Source organism: Schistocerca nitens, chromosome 2, assembly GCF_023898315.1.
Source record: "Schistocerca nitens isolate TAMUIC-IGC-003100 chromosome 2, iqSchNite1.1, whole genome shotgun sequence".
In the NCBI taxonomy this organism is placed as follows: Eukaryota; Metazoa; Arthropoda; class Insecta; order Orthoptera; family Acrididae; genus Schistocerca; species Schistocerca nitens.
The window spans coordinates 717,474,770-717,489,701 of NC_064615.1; the positions used below are offsets into that span (position 1 = coordinate 717,474,770).

General features: G+C 39.5%; 1 protein-coding gene across 2 annotated transcripts in view; it reads right to left on the reverse strand.

Moving 5' to 3' along the window:
* Positions 1–380: 380 nt before the first annotated feature.
* The window catches only part of LOC126236893 (ATP-dependent RNA helicase DHX33), a 140,958-nt gene continuing 126,406 nt past the window's right edge, over positions 381–14,932 (reverse strand). For both annotated transcript variants that reach the window (XM_049946532.1, XM_049946533.1), the window contains 3 exons: positions 13,877–14,048; positions 3,393–3,593; positions 381–939 (listed from right to left, as the gene is read on the reverse strand). In XM_049946532.1, coding sequence (XP_049802489.1) covers positions 739–939; positions 3,393–3,593; positions 13,877–14,048 — 574 coding nt within the window. In that variant the 3' untranslated portion in view covers positions 381–738. The remainder of the gene's footprint in view (positions 940–3,392; positions 3,594–13,876; positions 14,049–14,932) is intronic.

Here is a 14,932-nt window from a genome sequence, read left to right on the forward strand (position 1 = left end):
TATAATTATTATTATTTTCACTTATTGTCATTTCATTTGTGTCTCTCCTCCTTTGCTTATCTTACCTTCTCCACTCAATATCATTTATCATGACTGGGCCACTGGGGTAGGACGATGTAGTTGTGTCTGTTAAAGCAAAAAGGCAAGCTGAGATACTATGTTCTAGTTCTTGACCTCATGTCCATTTACTACTTAAAATCTCTACTATATCATAAGTGGCTATCTTCATTGTGTTTGTATTGCCCACACACAGAGAAATGGTGCATATTGTCATAAGCATGGTTCGATAATAAAGACAACACATTTTTATTCAAGTAGTTGTTTGTACAATTTATTTTTAAAAATAGAGATAGAGAAGAAGTTACATTAAAAAAATATAATTGTTCAATAAAATAAATATATTTCAGAAACTTATATACATTCAGTATAAAATAGAAAGAATATAACTGTACTTTATGGTGATTTTTGGTGACAATTATGAAACCGGTTTTGTCAGTTACACACCCTCTGTAAAAATGTGGATACAAAACCACACATTATGCATTATAGCATGTCATCTACCTGTTTTCCATTACAAGAATTTCACAAACAATCTCATGTTCACAGAAAAGTTGCTATGAGAAAAATGAGATCATCCAGCCTCTTAAACTGGCAATTGTTACTTGCTGAATGCACACAAAGACTTTCCTACATCATTTGTACATTCGTGTCTTTCATATACACATTCTCCTACAACTGCTATGAAACAGATGAAAATGAGAGTTTATGGTTACGAATATAATTAGGAACAATCTCTAATAACCACTCTGGTTCTATTGTTGAAATCTGTCTCAGATAGCAGCGTCCTGTTTGCACTACTTCAGTGAACAACACAAATGGAGGATATGATCCAAACAATACTGATGATGGGTGTATTGTGACAGCTTGCCTTGTGTCCACCTATAAAAGAATCAATTATTAAACATATATTTCTCAAAAATGTGTACGAAAACCAATAAAAATTCAGAACTGAAACAAACAAACAAACACACAAACAAACACACACACACACACACACACACACACAGACAAAGTGCTAATGCTGTTGCTCCCTTCGTAATCTTCGTAGTTTACAGTTATAAAAAATCTGATCACAATATCACCTGTCACCAAGAATGAAATGTAAAATCAGAAATCTGTGCCCATAACTGGGAACTTGTGAGATAAATAAATTTAAAAAATTGAGAGTATCTTGCATGGAATAGTTTTGATGATAATCTTTGTAAATTTTTATTTTTTTCCGCCTCATTAGTGCACTAGGTCCCACATTTTTTTACAATAGAGGGTTTATGCATTTTGACTTTTTTCTTAACAATTCCTTAACATGTTATTTCATTTCCACAAAATATTTCATATTTTTCAGCAGCAAGCAAAAATAAAGTAATGTACAGTGTCAACTGAGTGAAATTATACACTCATCATATCAAGTAAATGGCCTGGATTAATGTAAGTGAGAAACACACAATGAAATTGATAGAATTAAAAGTACTTTTTCATGTTCATGCACAGGGATTAAAAATCTACTATACAGACTGATGAACATACAGATAGCTTAAGATTAGAAAAAAAGTAATCAAGTAGGTAACATACATACACGTGCTATTACCACCTTAAAAGTCACTGCGTCGTTATTGTAGTCTGGGATATACAGGGGATTGCTCAATTCACGAAGTATGAGGTTCTGTCAAATGAAACCTGATCAGTGCGTCTACCGTTGCCTTAGACGTATGGTGGCACCATGTAACTGCGGATATGGTGGTGCCATCTATTTGTAGAGAGACTGATGTGTGTGCACTGTTTGATGTTGCATAGTACCAGTGTGGTTTCACGCTGAAGAGAAGATGGTCACACAAGTTAATAGTCCATTACCAAACATGTAGGCGAGTAAGCAGGAACAACAAAGAGTGATTCGATTTTTGGCAGTGGAGGGAGCTGGAGGCATGAAATGTATTGACAGATGAAGGCTATGTACAGTGAGTACAGTCTGAGTCGTTCAAGTGTTGTGGAATGGCGCAAATGATTCCTTGAAGAGCGCGAGTCACTGGACAGGCTCATCATGTCATCACACCGGAAATGGTTGCAGAAGTGAATGCTTTAGACTTGGACAACAGCATAATCACTGTGGACGAGATCCATCAGTTACTGGGTATTAGAGTGGGCACCGCCCACACCATAATGCATCAACACTTTAAGTTTGGAAATATCTGTGCGAAGTGCGTTCCCCACCAACTGACCAATGAACAGTGCAATACTCGAATGGTGTTGTCTTTGAGTCATCTGCAACATTATCATGAGGAGGAATACGGCTTTCTGTCACGTACTGTCACAGGTGATGAAACATGGTGTCACCATTTTCAACCAGAAAGTGAGCTTCAGAGCAAGCAGTGGAAATGTGCAACTTCACCACCTCCAAAGAAATCAAGGCCATGCACACCAGTTCTGGTAAGGTCATGATGTCCTCCTTTTTTGATCACAAGGGCTCACTGCTTGTTGAGTTCCTGGAACGGAGAACCACCATCAATGCCCAGTGTTATCAAGCCACTTTACAGAATCTTAGACGAGCCATCAAGTCGAAATGCTGATGCATGTTGTCCAATGGCGTTATCCTCCTGCATGATAGTGCCCACCCACACACGGCCAGTGTGGTGAAGGCAACATTGCAGCCGTTTTGATGGGAAATGCTGGAACATCCACCGTACAGTCCCGACCTTTCACCATGTGACTTTCATGTGTTTGTACCTCTAAAACAAGCTATTTGCGGACATCGATTCTCAACGGACGACGAAGTGTGTGACTGGGTCCAGGCCTGGATCTGAGAAGGATAGAATCGAATGGCTAGTGTCGCAATGGGATAAATGTGCCAACAGTTTTGGCGACTATTTTTGAGTATGCGTACGGTGTATAACTACATTTTTGAGTCAGTAAAATTGTTACCACTACTTTACACTATTGACCAGGTTTCATTTGAATGCCCCTTATACAATACACTGTCACTTTTCACCCACACTGAATGAGCATTAAAAATGAGAGTAAAGTATAGATGTATAACCTATAGAACCAAGAACCACTAGGCGCATAATCATTGGATTATATTTGACCAAATAAGCTGTTAGATGTATTAAACAGCTGGGATAAGTTCTATAAGGAAACAGTAAAAGAATGTGAATGAAATGTAATTAGCATGTGTTTGCAATATTGGTAGTACCATTTGCAACATGTCCACTAATTTACTGTCAGTAACTGTAAATGACATTTGTCTGATAGAGGTCATTGAAGTGAAGCTTTTAAACATTAAGCGTCTTCTGAAGGTATAACATACTGAATTACAGAATTTTAGAAAGTGAAATACTTACAGTGATGTATTGTCTTTCTCTTTGAAGTTCAGCTACATTCATGAACAATCCCGTAACAAGGCATTTTCTTATCTTGTCAATATCTTGTCCACAAGATGACAGAGGAACTTTGCATCGTTTACAAAGCTCCAGAAGTTGTGTGTACACATCACTTGCATACTGAAGATTTCGAACATTGAGAAAATTTTCATGGCACCATTGCTAAGAAAAGAAATTGAAAGTAATTATTCTTTTCTGACATCATAATATTAGTGGAAGTGTGACTAAAAATAGTCCAATTTAAAGCTATCATATAATGAAACAAGAGAGAAAAAAATACTCCTGCTAAAACTGTCACTGCTGATGGAGAAACTGTACCAATCATTCAACATCTCAACTGTTCTCAATCACTATGTAGCAATTTCAGCAGTTTTATCCATTTTATCTTTTTTGGAGAAACCATCCAATGTGATAACAGTAAAACTGATGAGATGGGTGATCACAAACATGATTCATATATGGTGAACTACAAAGAAGCAATTAGTGCTGTAGTAAAAGAAGTGAGTCTCAACTAAGGTGCCAAGTCTTAAGGTATTATATGCACTGCATCAGAAATATTATGAATTAATATTTGAAAGAAAATAACGAGATTTCAACACTATAGTATAATATTAGTTAGCAGTTCATATTTAATATCAATTTCTTGTAGCATTGTAATGATATGTCCGGCACTAAGGTTGTTAGATTTTTACCTTCTCATTTAATCAACAGTTTACACTGAGAAAGTTTATTTTTTCCTAACTGTGTTATGTAACAACTCTTTACCAATACAATATCTGCCAATAACTGTTATTAAAATATAGTAAATATAGGAAGCCCAGAAGCCACTGATGTAAGAATATGAGAAATTAACTGGTTTGATAAGAGGATTTATGGGAAAGAAACAAGAACAGTGCAAGAAAGGGCAAAGCATGAACTAAAGGGATTCAATGACGGTCAACAAAAAGAATAAGTGCTCCAAAAAAGGAATGTTCACCCAAAATTGCAATTTGTGGGCAAAACCTGATGACTTAGGAGGAAAAGTCAAAGTTCTTGAAGATAAAACACAGAAGTTTCCTGATACCACAGTTGATACACAAGACCTATCAGCACATGTGGCATCCTGCCACAATCAGTGGTGGGTCTTCTAATTGGCCACAGTGGCAAGGAAGAGAGCAAGCAAAGGTAAAAATGGGGGGAGGGCGGACGGGGGTATGCCTCTATGGAACTGAAGACAATATACAAAGATGAACAACAATGGGAAAGAAAAAAAAATTGAAGTGCAGGAACAGGATCTATGGAAGAATTGCGACTAGAAGACATTTCGAAGCAACAAGAGTCACCAGAGGATGCTGAATCCATGGAGGAAATGTCAGAAGCACTACCAGAAGAAGCAAAGTAATTCTGGAACAAGAGCTTCAGTATGAGGGCTAGACTGAAGAACAGGTTTAAGCTGAAGCAGAAGAAGCAGCCTGAACAGAAGTACTGGGAGAAGGGGAGCAGAAGCAAAAGAGGAAATCCTGCCAGAGACACATGAAGAAGATAAACTTGAGGACAGAGGTGGACTCTGATATCTTGGACGGGTGAGGTTGAAGGCCCGGCAAAGTGTACGGAACTCGACAAAGCCTGCTAGGTGGAGCTGCTACTTGTGCAACTATGCACATCATCGCGTTTTTCTGCTTTGTTAAATCTTGGTTACTCTGTTTGATTAACTTGGGAACTTGTTTGGTTCTCAAGCTGGCTTCACTTGTCCAGTTTCCATTGTTGTATTCTGACTGCACTTGACAATCTGCTAGTCACAACTCCATGCTGGTTGCCAGCCTGTGTGGGTTATTTCCATTGTTCACAATCTTTGTCAGATTATGGTCACTATACTGGCAACTTGTGGAACACCAACAGCAACAACTGCTCCTGCAGCAGCAATTGTAAGAGCAGTTTCAACAACAGCAGCAGCAAATTGAGATGCTCCCTAAGGAACTTCAGCTTTTGAAGGATCTACAGCAGAAACAGTGTTTCCCCACATACAAGCAGTTGTCAGTTCCCAGGTGGAGAGCTGGCCGCTGTGGCCGAGCGGTTCTAGGCTCTCCAGTCCAGAACCACACTGCTGCTATGGTCGCAGGTTCGAATCCTGCCTCGGGCATGGATGTGTGTGAGGGCCTTAGGTTAGTAAGGTTTATGTAGTTTTAAGTCTAGGGGACTGATGACCTCAGATGTTAAGTCCCATAGTGCTTAGAGCCATTTGAACCATTTTAGCCCAGTTGGAGAAATAGCTGAAACAGTATATCACTGCCTTTTAGGTCTTTGATGACACTCTCCTATGGTCACTCCTCCTTTCTTATTGAAGAAATTGACTCCCCTTTCAAATTCAATCACACTCACATTCAAGAAGATGTGCTCACTGCTTTCAAATTATTACTTGCAACAATTCCATGTGGTTGCCTCACGATGCGAATTTCGTCAAAATCACAAGCGATCTGGTCAGTTATATTGCAACCGGGAGAACTGATCTAGAAGGACTGATTCCTAGATGCGATTTCACTTGTGCAAACCCAGCATGCAAAACCTCGTATGCAGACTCTAATTGGAGACATAGTGGCCCACCTTGCTTTTGATCCAGAAGCACACACATCAGCCCTTGAGCTGGATAAATGCTTCATTGGACAATATTTTGACAATAATGCACTTTCAAAATTGCTTGCAGCAAATGAGCACTTCATCGATTGATCACAGGTGGCAGCAGTCCAGAAACCACAAAATCCTCATAAAGCACTTAAACAATGGTGTTGCCATAATTCATCACGTGTTGATGACCTGTGAACAAGTGGTCACATCCTGCTGGTGTGGGCAATGGGTTTCTTCTGTCATGCAGAGACTGCTTCATAGCTCAGACACATGCAGAGTATTTGTATTGCCGGATGCACTGCATCTGTTGTGACAACTCTGAACTGTCTGTCATAAACTGTCAGGACAGTCGAAACCAGTTTCCTGTGGCTCTGAAGGAATGGTGCATTAACTTCAGGCAACTGTTTCCTTGGGCAATCCTTTTGCCACCAAGCTCTTTATCATCCTCACATTTGCAAACAGAGACGACTTTTTCCAGGTGGACATGGGGGCTTTGTTTATTTGGCTAAACTTCCAAATGTATGCTCATCTAGATTTACCCGCATTAGCACTGCCCTCTATATGCTGGTAGTTTTGGTGATACTTGAGTTTACCTCCAGGGTCAATTCCATTTCTGCAGTCTACAAGGTGGTCATATGGCTGATAATGCTGTTTGTCATCGACAAGTTACTTGGCTGTCAAAATTTTCAGTCTGAGTGCCTTCTCATTACTTGGATTCTCCATCAGTGACAAGGTTAGTTTGTCTCTGATATAGTTCCCTTCCAGGAACTTGACGACCTTTGTGCCACTTTCTCACTCTTTTTCGAACCTGGCCTGGGGTGCACTACAGGTTTCCAGGGTTATATCTCCTTGGGTCCAGATGCAGTGCCTGTTTTTGCCATGCACAATCCATTCCTGCCTCATGACAAGATAGCTGTTAAGCAGGTACTCACACTTGCACCACTCCTGATATTGGTAAAGAAACCAAATGGCTCTCTCTGCGAAGGCTGCTCAGACACATGTCGCAATCTACCCTATCACATGTTCAGAACTTTTCCTCACAAAACATGACAGAAGACAATATTTCTCTAAGATATATTTGCAGATCCCACTGGATGAGGAATTGCAAAGCATCATGGTTATCAACATTCCATTTGGCTTATACACATACAAATGCTTGCCTTTTGGAATCTCTCCCACTCTGGAAGTCTTCCAGAGATATCTGGAACAGCTAACCATGTCCATTTCCAGTTGCACTAACTATCTCGATAACTTAATGTTAAGATTTTAGGTGTTGGGAATATCTACAAAAGCTGTGCACCTTATTTGCTACATTATGTGATCCCAGGCTAAAGTGCTGCTTATGTAAATGCTAGTTTTTCCTGGAGCCAAGAGCAGTAGCTCGGGCACTTGCTCAACAAAGATGGGGTCCAGCCCAGTGATTGCAATATCACCACTATCAAATGTCTACCCACTCCCAAAAGTTACAGGTGGCACAGCCTTTTTTTGGGGTAAATGAATTATTATAATTATTATTATTCTAAGTTCCTTCCACAAGTAACTCATATAATCCATCCACTAAACCAGTTGAGAAAGATAGATGTTTAGTACGAGTGGATGGCTGTATGGGACTGCACTTCCATGCACATGAACCATAAGCTGCATTTGGCACCCTGCCTTCCTTCCTTTTCCCCATTGCACCCACTGGTTTTGGCCATGGATATTTCTCCATATAGCATTGGTACAGTGCTGGCACATAGGAATGATGATGATATGAAGCAACCAATTGCCTATGCATCAAAGATACTGACCCCTGCTTGAAGGATCTACTCGCAGATAGAGAAGCGGCTTTAGGGATTGTATATGTAGTTAAGAAGTTCCATGTCGACCTGTTTGGGACTAAGATCACTTTAATTACTGACCACAAACTGCTGGTACCACTGTTCAGATCCTGCTCCAGTATTTCGAAATGCAAAGTGCAATGGTTCCAGCATTAGGCATTTTTCCTCAGCTTCTGTATTTATACCATTAAATATAAGCCCACAGCACAACATGCAAATGCAGACAATCTACCTCACCTATCTGCAGGACCAGACCCGGCCGTTCACCAGCAGGAAATTTCCTGTTTCCACATAGACATGGAATGGCGACAAACCTGGCATAGGTTTTCCTTTACAGCTCCTCGTTTTGTTGCCAAGACAACCCCAGGACCTCCAGTTTTACAGTTCCTCCATTGTGGGCACTGGAGAATGTCACAAATGAAAGGCGCAGTGAAATGACACGCTTACTGGCCAGAGTTAAACTAGGATGTGGAAGCCATGATACGCAGCTGTTCCACTTGCGCCCAGCACTATCAGGCTGCACCACCCCAATCTTTCACCCGATGGCCCTGCCTTCCTCCACTGTCCCTGGAACTGCATTCATTTGGACTTTAGGGCACCTTTCTAGGCCCTATGTGGTTTGTTAGCTTATACTATTAACTACCCATTTGTGGTCAACATGACGTCCACCACAACAGATGCCACAATTAATGTGCCCCTCCAGTTCCTCACCACTGAAGGGCTTCCCTGAACCATCATGTCAGACAATGGATACACCAATTCATCCCGACAATGCACTTGATAATGAAGGCAAGCCAATTTCATAGGATTTGTCGAACTACTAAACATTTTCAACAACATAAAAATGTTTGAAATTCTCAGGAAAGTAGATATAAGCTATAGGGAAAATGGGTAATCTATATTACTAATAAATCTGTAAAACTGATGTGTCTGTCTGCCTCCGAATGTGCTAATCTCCAAATACGAGACATATTTTCATGTGGTTTTTGTAGCAACTTGAGCATAGTTTGGGGCACTGAAAAAGATTTAATCTCCAAAATTGGACCATGGTAAAAAAAAAGTTTTATTAAAACTTTCTAGTCTGTCTGTCTGAACATGTTAATCTCCAAAACTACTGGACAGATTTTTATGGGTTTTCACTGGTAGCTTCAGTGCAGCTAGGGGGCAAAGTACAGCCTATATTTCTTCAAAATCAGACTGCAGGGGGGTGGGGGGGGGGGCGGGGGGGGGCGGGGGGGGGGGGTGGGGGGGTGGGAGGGAGATATTCATACACTTCATAAAAATGTATGTATGTACACTATGTGACACCTGGCTGAAAATGAGTTACAAGTTCGTGGCACCCTCCATTGGTAATGTTTGAATTCAATATGGTGTTGGCCCATCCTTAGCCTTCATGATAGCTTCCACTCTCGCAGGTATACGTTCGATCAAGTGCTGGAAGGTTTTTAGGGTAATGGCAGCCCATTCTTCACAGAGTGCTGCACTGAGGAGAGGTATTGGTGTCGGTCAGTGAGGCCTGGTACTAAGTCGGCATTCCAAAACATCCCAAAGGTGTTCTATAGGATTCGGGTCAGAACTCTGTGCAGGCCACTCCATTACAGGGATGTTATTGTCGTGTAACCACTCTACCACAGGCCATACATTATGAACAGGTGCTCGATCGTGTTGAAAGATGCAATTGCCATTTCCAAATTGCTCTTCAACAGTGGGAAGCAAGAAGGTGCTTAAAACATCAATGTAGGCCTGTGCTGCAATAGTGGCATGCAAAACAACAAGGGGTGCAAGTCCTCTCCATACAAAACATGACCACACCATAACACCACCGCCTCCGAATTTTACTGTTGGCACTACACATGCAAACAGATGATGTTCACCAGGCATTCGCCATACCCACACCCTGCCATTGGATCGCCACATTGTGTACTGTGAGTTGTCATTCCACACAACATTTTTCCACTGTTCATTCATCCAATGTTTATGTTGCTTACACCAAGCGAGGTGTCATTGGCATTTACCGGCATGATGTGTGGCTCATGAGCAGCCGTTCAACCATGAAATCCAAGTTTTCTCACCTCTTGCCTAACTGTCATAGTACTTGCACTGGATCCTGATGCAGTTTGGAATACCTATGTGATGGTCTGGATAGATGTCTGCCTATTACACATTACGACTCTCTTCAACTGTTGGCAGTCTCTGTCAGTCAACGGACGAGGTCGACCTGTATGCTTTTGTGCTGTACGTGGTTCTTCATGTTTCCACTTCACTATCACATCAGAAACAGTGGCCCTAGGGATGTTAAGGAGTGTGGAAACCTGTTGTATAAACGTATGACCCAAGTGACACCCAATCACCTGAGCACGTTCAAAGTCCGTGAGTTTCGTGGAGTGCCCCATTCTGCTCTCTCACGATGTCTAATGACTACTGAGATCACTGATATGGAGTACCTGGCAGTAGGTGGCAGGACAATGCACCTAATATGAAAAAAATGTATGCTTTTGGGGGTGTCCAGATAGTTTTGATCACATAGTGTATGTTTCACATCTCCAAACCACTGGACTGATTTCAACCAAGCTTAGTACATGTATCACTTACTGTCTGGGAAGGATCACTGTGGTGGTAAGAACCACTAACTTATGAAAGAGGTGGGAGGGAAAAAGAAGTGTAGGCTATGATGAGTGAATACCCACATTCTATTCATTCAGTATTTGTGAATGAGAGCATTAAGTTACTTGCAATCAACTTTACACATCATTTCAAACCTTTAAGAAACTTTTTATGGCTGACCCCACATACTGATGAAAGGAAAAAAGTGTATTGCTTACTACATTTTCACTGTTCATTTTTGTATCAGGCAAGACATATTTATTTGTTACTTCTTTGCTGTCAACTGTGTCTAAGACACATGGTTCAGGATATATGATGTCAAAAACATTGAGAGGCATGATACACTGCCACATGATGCATGACATTTAAATAAATTTATTATTCCTGCTGAAGTGATTGCGATGAAATTTGGTAATTTGAGGAAGAACATAGGCTACTTCAGAAAGTGTGCAGTACAATATACTTATTGATTTGAAGAATATTGCATGAATTAAGGAAAACTATTTACTCTCTGAAATTTCTGTTTACTCCTTAACCTTTGATCTTTATCATATTTGTGAAAATGCTTTTTTTAGTTGATATGGGTTACGTGATACAATTAAAAGTAACAAATGCAGTGCTTATACAAACTTCAATGTTTTTATTCCATACTTCCACACTGTTTCTTTCATAATGTAGATGTTGTGTAATGTGTAGCTACAATGTGCACTATCCACTGTTTGAGAACAAACCTTACTCAACAATTCCAAACCTTTATGAAATTTTTTCTCATTGAAAATCCCAACAAAATGATGGCAGGAAAAAAGTTTACTGGTTACTACATTTTCGCTTATTTGGCCAACAAAACTATCCCATCATGCATGATACCATGACATTTATATTTATTGCTGCTTTTGTACTAACTCCACTTGAAATACATTTAGCAGGCAGTATCAACATATGCTCCTGAATGTACCAATCAAATTACATTATTGTGTGACATGTAGTTCAGGGGTTTTGAGTGAAGGAGGAGATGGACACAAAGGAAAGAGGAGATGGACAAAGGGAGGAGGAGATTAAGATTAATAGAATTGAAATAAATATATAATTGGGCAATTCTGGGTACTCAACAAGTATACAATATAAACATGAACAAAGATTGAACAATATGAAATGAAGACCACATGAGAAGTGCTTGGATTAAAGAGGGCATAATGCAAGGAGGCAGTCTTCATCCCCTAATGTTTATCCTTAAAAATGAAGAAGCAATGACAGAAATAAAAGTCTTTTGAATGGTATGAACACACTAATGAGCATAAAATATAGACTGGAAGTAAACAAAGAAAGGCTAAAATAATGAGTAGTACATGAAATTATGAATAATCTGCATAAGCAGAAACTTTTCAGTAAGAAGAAGTTTAGAAAGGAGATTATCATCAAAACTGGGAACCACACAATAAATGAAATTAAGAAATTCTTCTACCTTGTATGTATAACAACACAAGATGGATGCCAAGGATGACATAAAAAGCAGACCAGCACTCATAACTAACATATATCACACTATTATCAAACCAAAGACTTAATCTGATAAAGAAATTTCTGAGAATGTTCATCTGAAGCTCACCACAGTGTGAAAGTGAATCATAAATCATAGATAGTGTTGGGTGTAACTACTATGAAGAGGCTAACACAGAAAAGAAAATTGTGGCGTGCTGCATAAAACCAATCAGAAGACTGAAACCTTTCACGTACCATAAATGAGCCACTGGTACTAATATGAGATTCTGCACATTTGTTTGATGGTGTCATATTTATAAAAAAAATCATAATAATAAAAGCACAGTAATAGCCAGGCACATTACTAAAATTGAGGTATTGGCTAAGGTTTTGAATGATGCCTTCCTGGAGAGGAAAAACCACACACATGTTTTGCCTGGGCACTGTGGCATGGTTGGACGTAGTTAATCAGTGCTAGGACAACATGTGTCTTCTTTGTCTGTAACTCTGTGGAGAGACAGCTGAATCATATGGTAGGTAGCTAGATGGACTCCTTTTGTTGTTTTTAACCTACAGATAACAATGGCTGAATAGTTACATAAAGCATGGCTCCTTCAACAAAGTTATGATTTAAAATTATTGTCTCATTAATGTTAGCTTGTTCCTGTACAACAGGAAATCAATTAAATTCACACTGCATACTTGGCTGCCAACAGCCTATGTAAAGTTTGAAAACTGTTACTCCTCGGAGCTCAAGACAGCAGGCCTTTTTATATGTTTACGGTCATATTGGTGTGTTTAAAAAGATATGTGCTGTAACTGTCACAAAAGATCCTGTTGACGACTGTTTTAACTGAGCTTCACATCATTTACAACTTGAAAGAGGATTTTAGTAACTCTGAAGTTAAAGCCAAAAAAATACATCATTATTATTATTATTATTATTATTATTATGAAATATCATCATTTGTTTGTGTGAGAAAGTAGTTGTTTTGGGAAAAAAACAAGTAAGGCAGAAAATGAGAAATAATCCCACCCTTTGGAGATAAAGAGTGTGATTATACGATGGCGAGGTCATTGCCTTCCCCGCGCTCTCCTTGACTCATGTGTTACAGTCAATAATTCTGATTCATAGCAGAAAGACAATTAATACTTGCAAAAAAGATTTTAGGCAATAACATACTTCCCATTGTGTGTAAACTGGTATTTTTGTGTCACAATAATAATTGTCCTACCTAAAAAACTAAGACATTTGCATCATAGTTTGTAAAATTTCAGGTGAATGAGCCAGTCACTCACCCAAATGAACTAGCATGTAAGTTGCATGCTACATGCTAGATCTATTCCTTCAAAATTCTAGTTACCATTTACTTTATTTACAAAATAATGAAAACAAAAGCAGATTTCAGTGTATCAGAACTTGTGGAAAGCTTTTAATGCCATTGGCTCCCTGGCTTTTCTTGGATGAGCAAATGGACATCACAAACATTGGTGATGTTTCCCTCTCACATAGATTTTGTTTCTGACACTGCTCAATTTCAAAGAACTCTGGTTTATATCTCTATTATAATTAAATTAGAGAAATGACTAAGTCTACTCCCTTTCCATTAGAATTTGGAATAAAAGAGGATCCAGTCTCTGCTAAATTATGTAAGTTTAATCCTTCACAATACAACAACAAGAGCTGCAGACTTCCAGATGTTTCAACCACAACTTACACTATACTTTTGATATTTTCCATTTCACTTTGCCACTGTAGTTATTGTGGACAGACAGAGCATACATCTATTCACAAATGAAATAGTGAAAGGCCTGCATAAACCATTTTTTGGATAAGAAGCACTGAGGCACCACAAAAAAATGACAAATGTTTACCTTAAACAAATTAGTTATAAGATTGGACACTGTGGTATAGATATGTGAAGTGACAAAAACGTTTACCTTTTTCTGTGAAATTTTTGAAAATGTTCTGAAGACATTCAACAAAGTTATATGATCTCCAGCAGAAGAAACAAATTTCTGCCTTGCTGACAAGGCCTCCTCACGTTTGTTTGGTGGTGTCACAAAAACTGATTCGCTTGACAGAAGAGCTACTATACTGATAACTTCTTCCCTGGTGAACAAATGGCAAATTTATTAATAAGATGTTATATGTTTGCATGGCAGCTATTACATAACAACTTCAAGTGAAAATCTATGACATTAAGAAACACATTGATATTACAATGTACAGTAATGAGCCAAAACATTATGACCACTGCTTAATTGGATGCTGGCCCACTTTTGGAAGACAATACAGCAGTGATTCTGCATGACATGGATTCAACAAATCCTTGATAGGTTTCCAGAGGTACGTGGCACCAGATGTCTACACACAGGTCACACAATTGTGTAAATTACATGCTGGTGGTTCATGGGCATGGAGCTGACACCAAACAAGTGTTCTACTGGGTTCTGATCAGGTGACTTTGGTGGCCCAGACATCAACTGAGTTCACTACCATGCTCATTAAATTGCCGCAGCTCGATTCTGGGCTTGTGACTCAGACAGTAATCCTGCTGGAGAAAGCCATCATGACCAGGATAAATATCAAGCATAAGGGATGCAGGTGGTCCACAATAACGTTTGCATAGTTCATAGGTGACAAGGTACCTTTGACTGCTACCACAGGTGTCATGGAAGGCCAGGTGAATATCCCCAACAGCATAATACATTCCCAACAACAACTTAATAGTGCTTACAAAGGCCTACGTCCCTGGTGTGGTGCATATGTCAAGCAATCATTCTCATGGATGACTGTGTGTCTGGACATGACTGTGGATGCATTGTTACAAGAAACATAACTCAATGGATGAAGTGACACAATTTCTTTGATCCATGATCCAATCTCACAATGTAAACATGGGAACAAGTAGGGGGTTGTTTGCTGTAGAACCCAACATTCAACAATGTGGGCAGAAAGGTGTGCTCTGAAACATTTTGTGCCTGTGCCAGCAA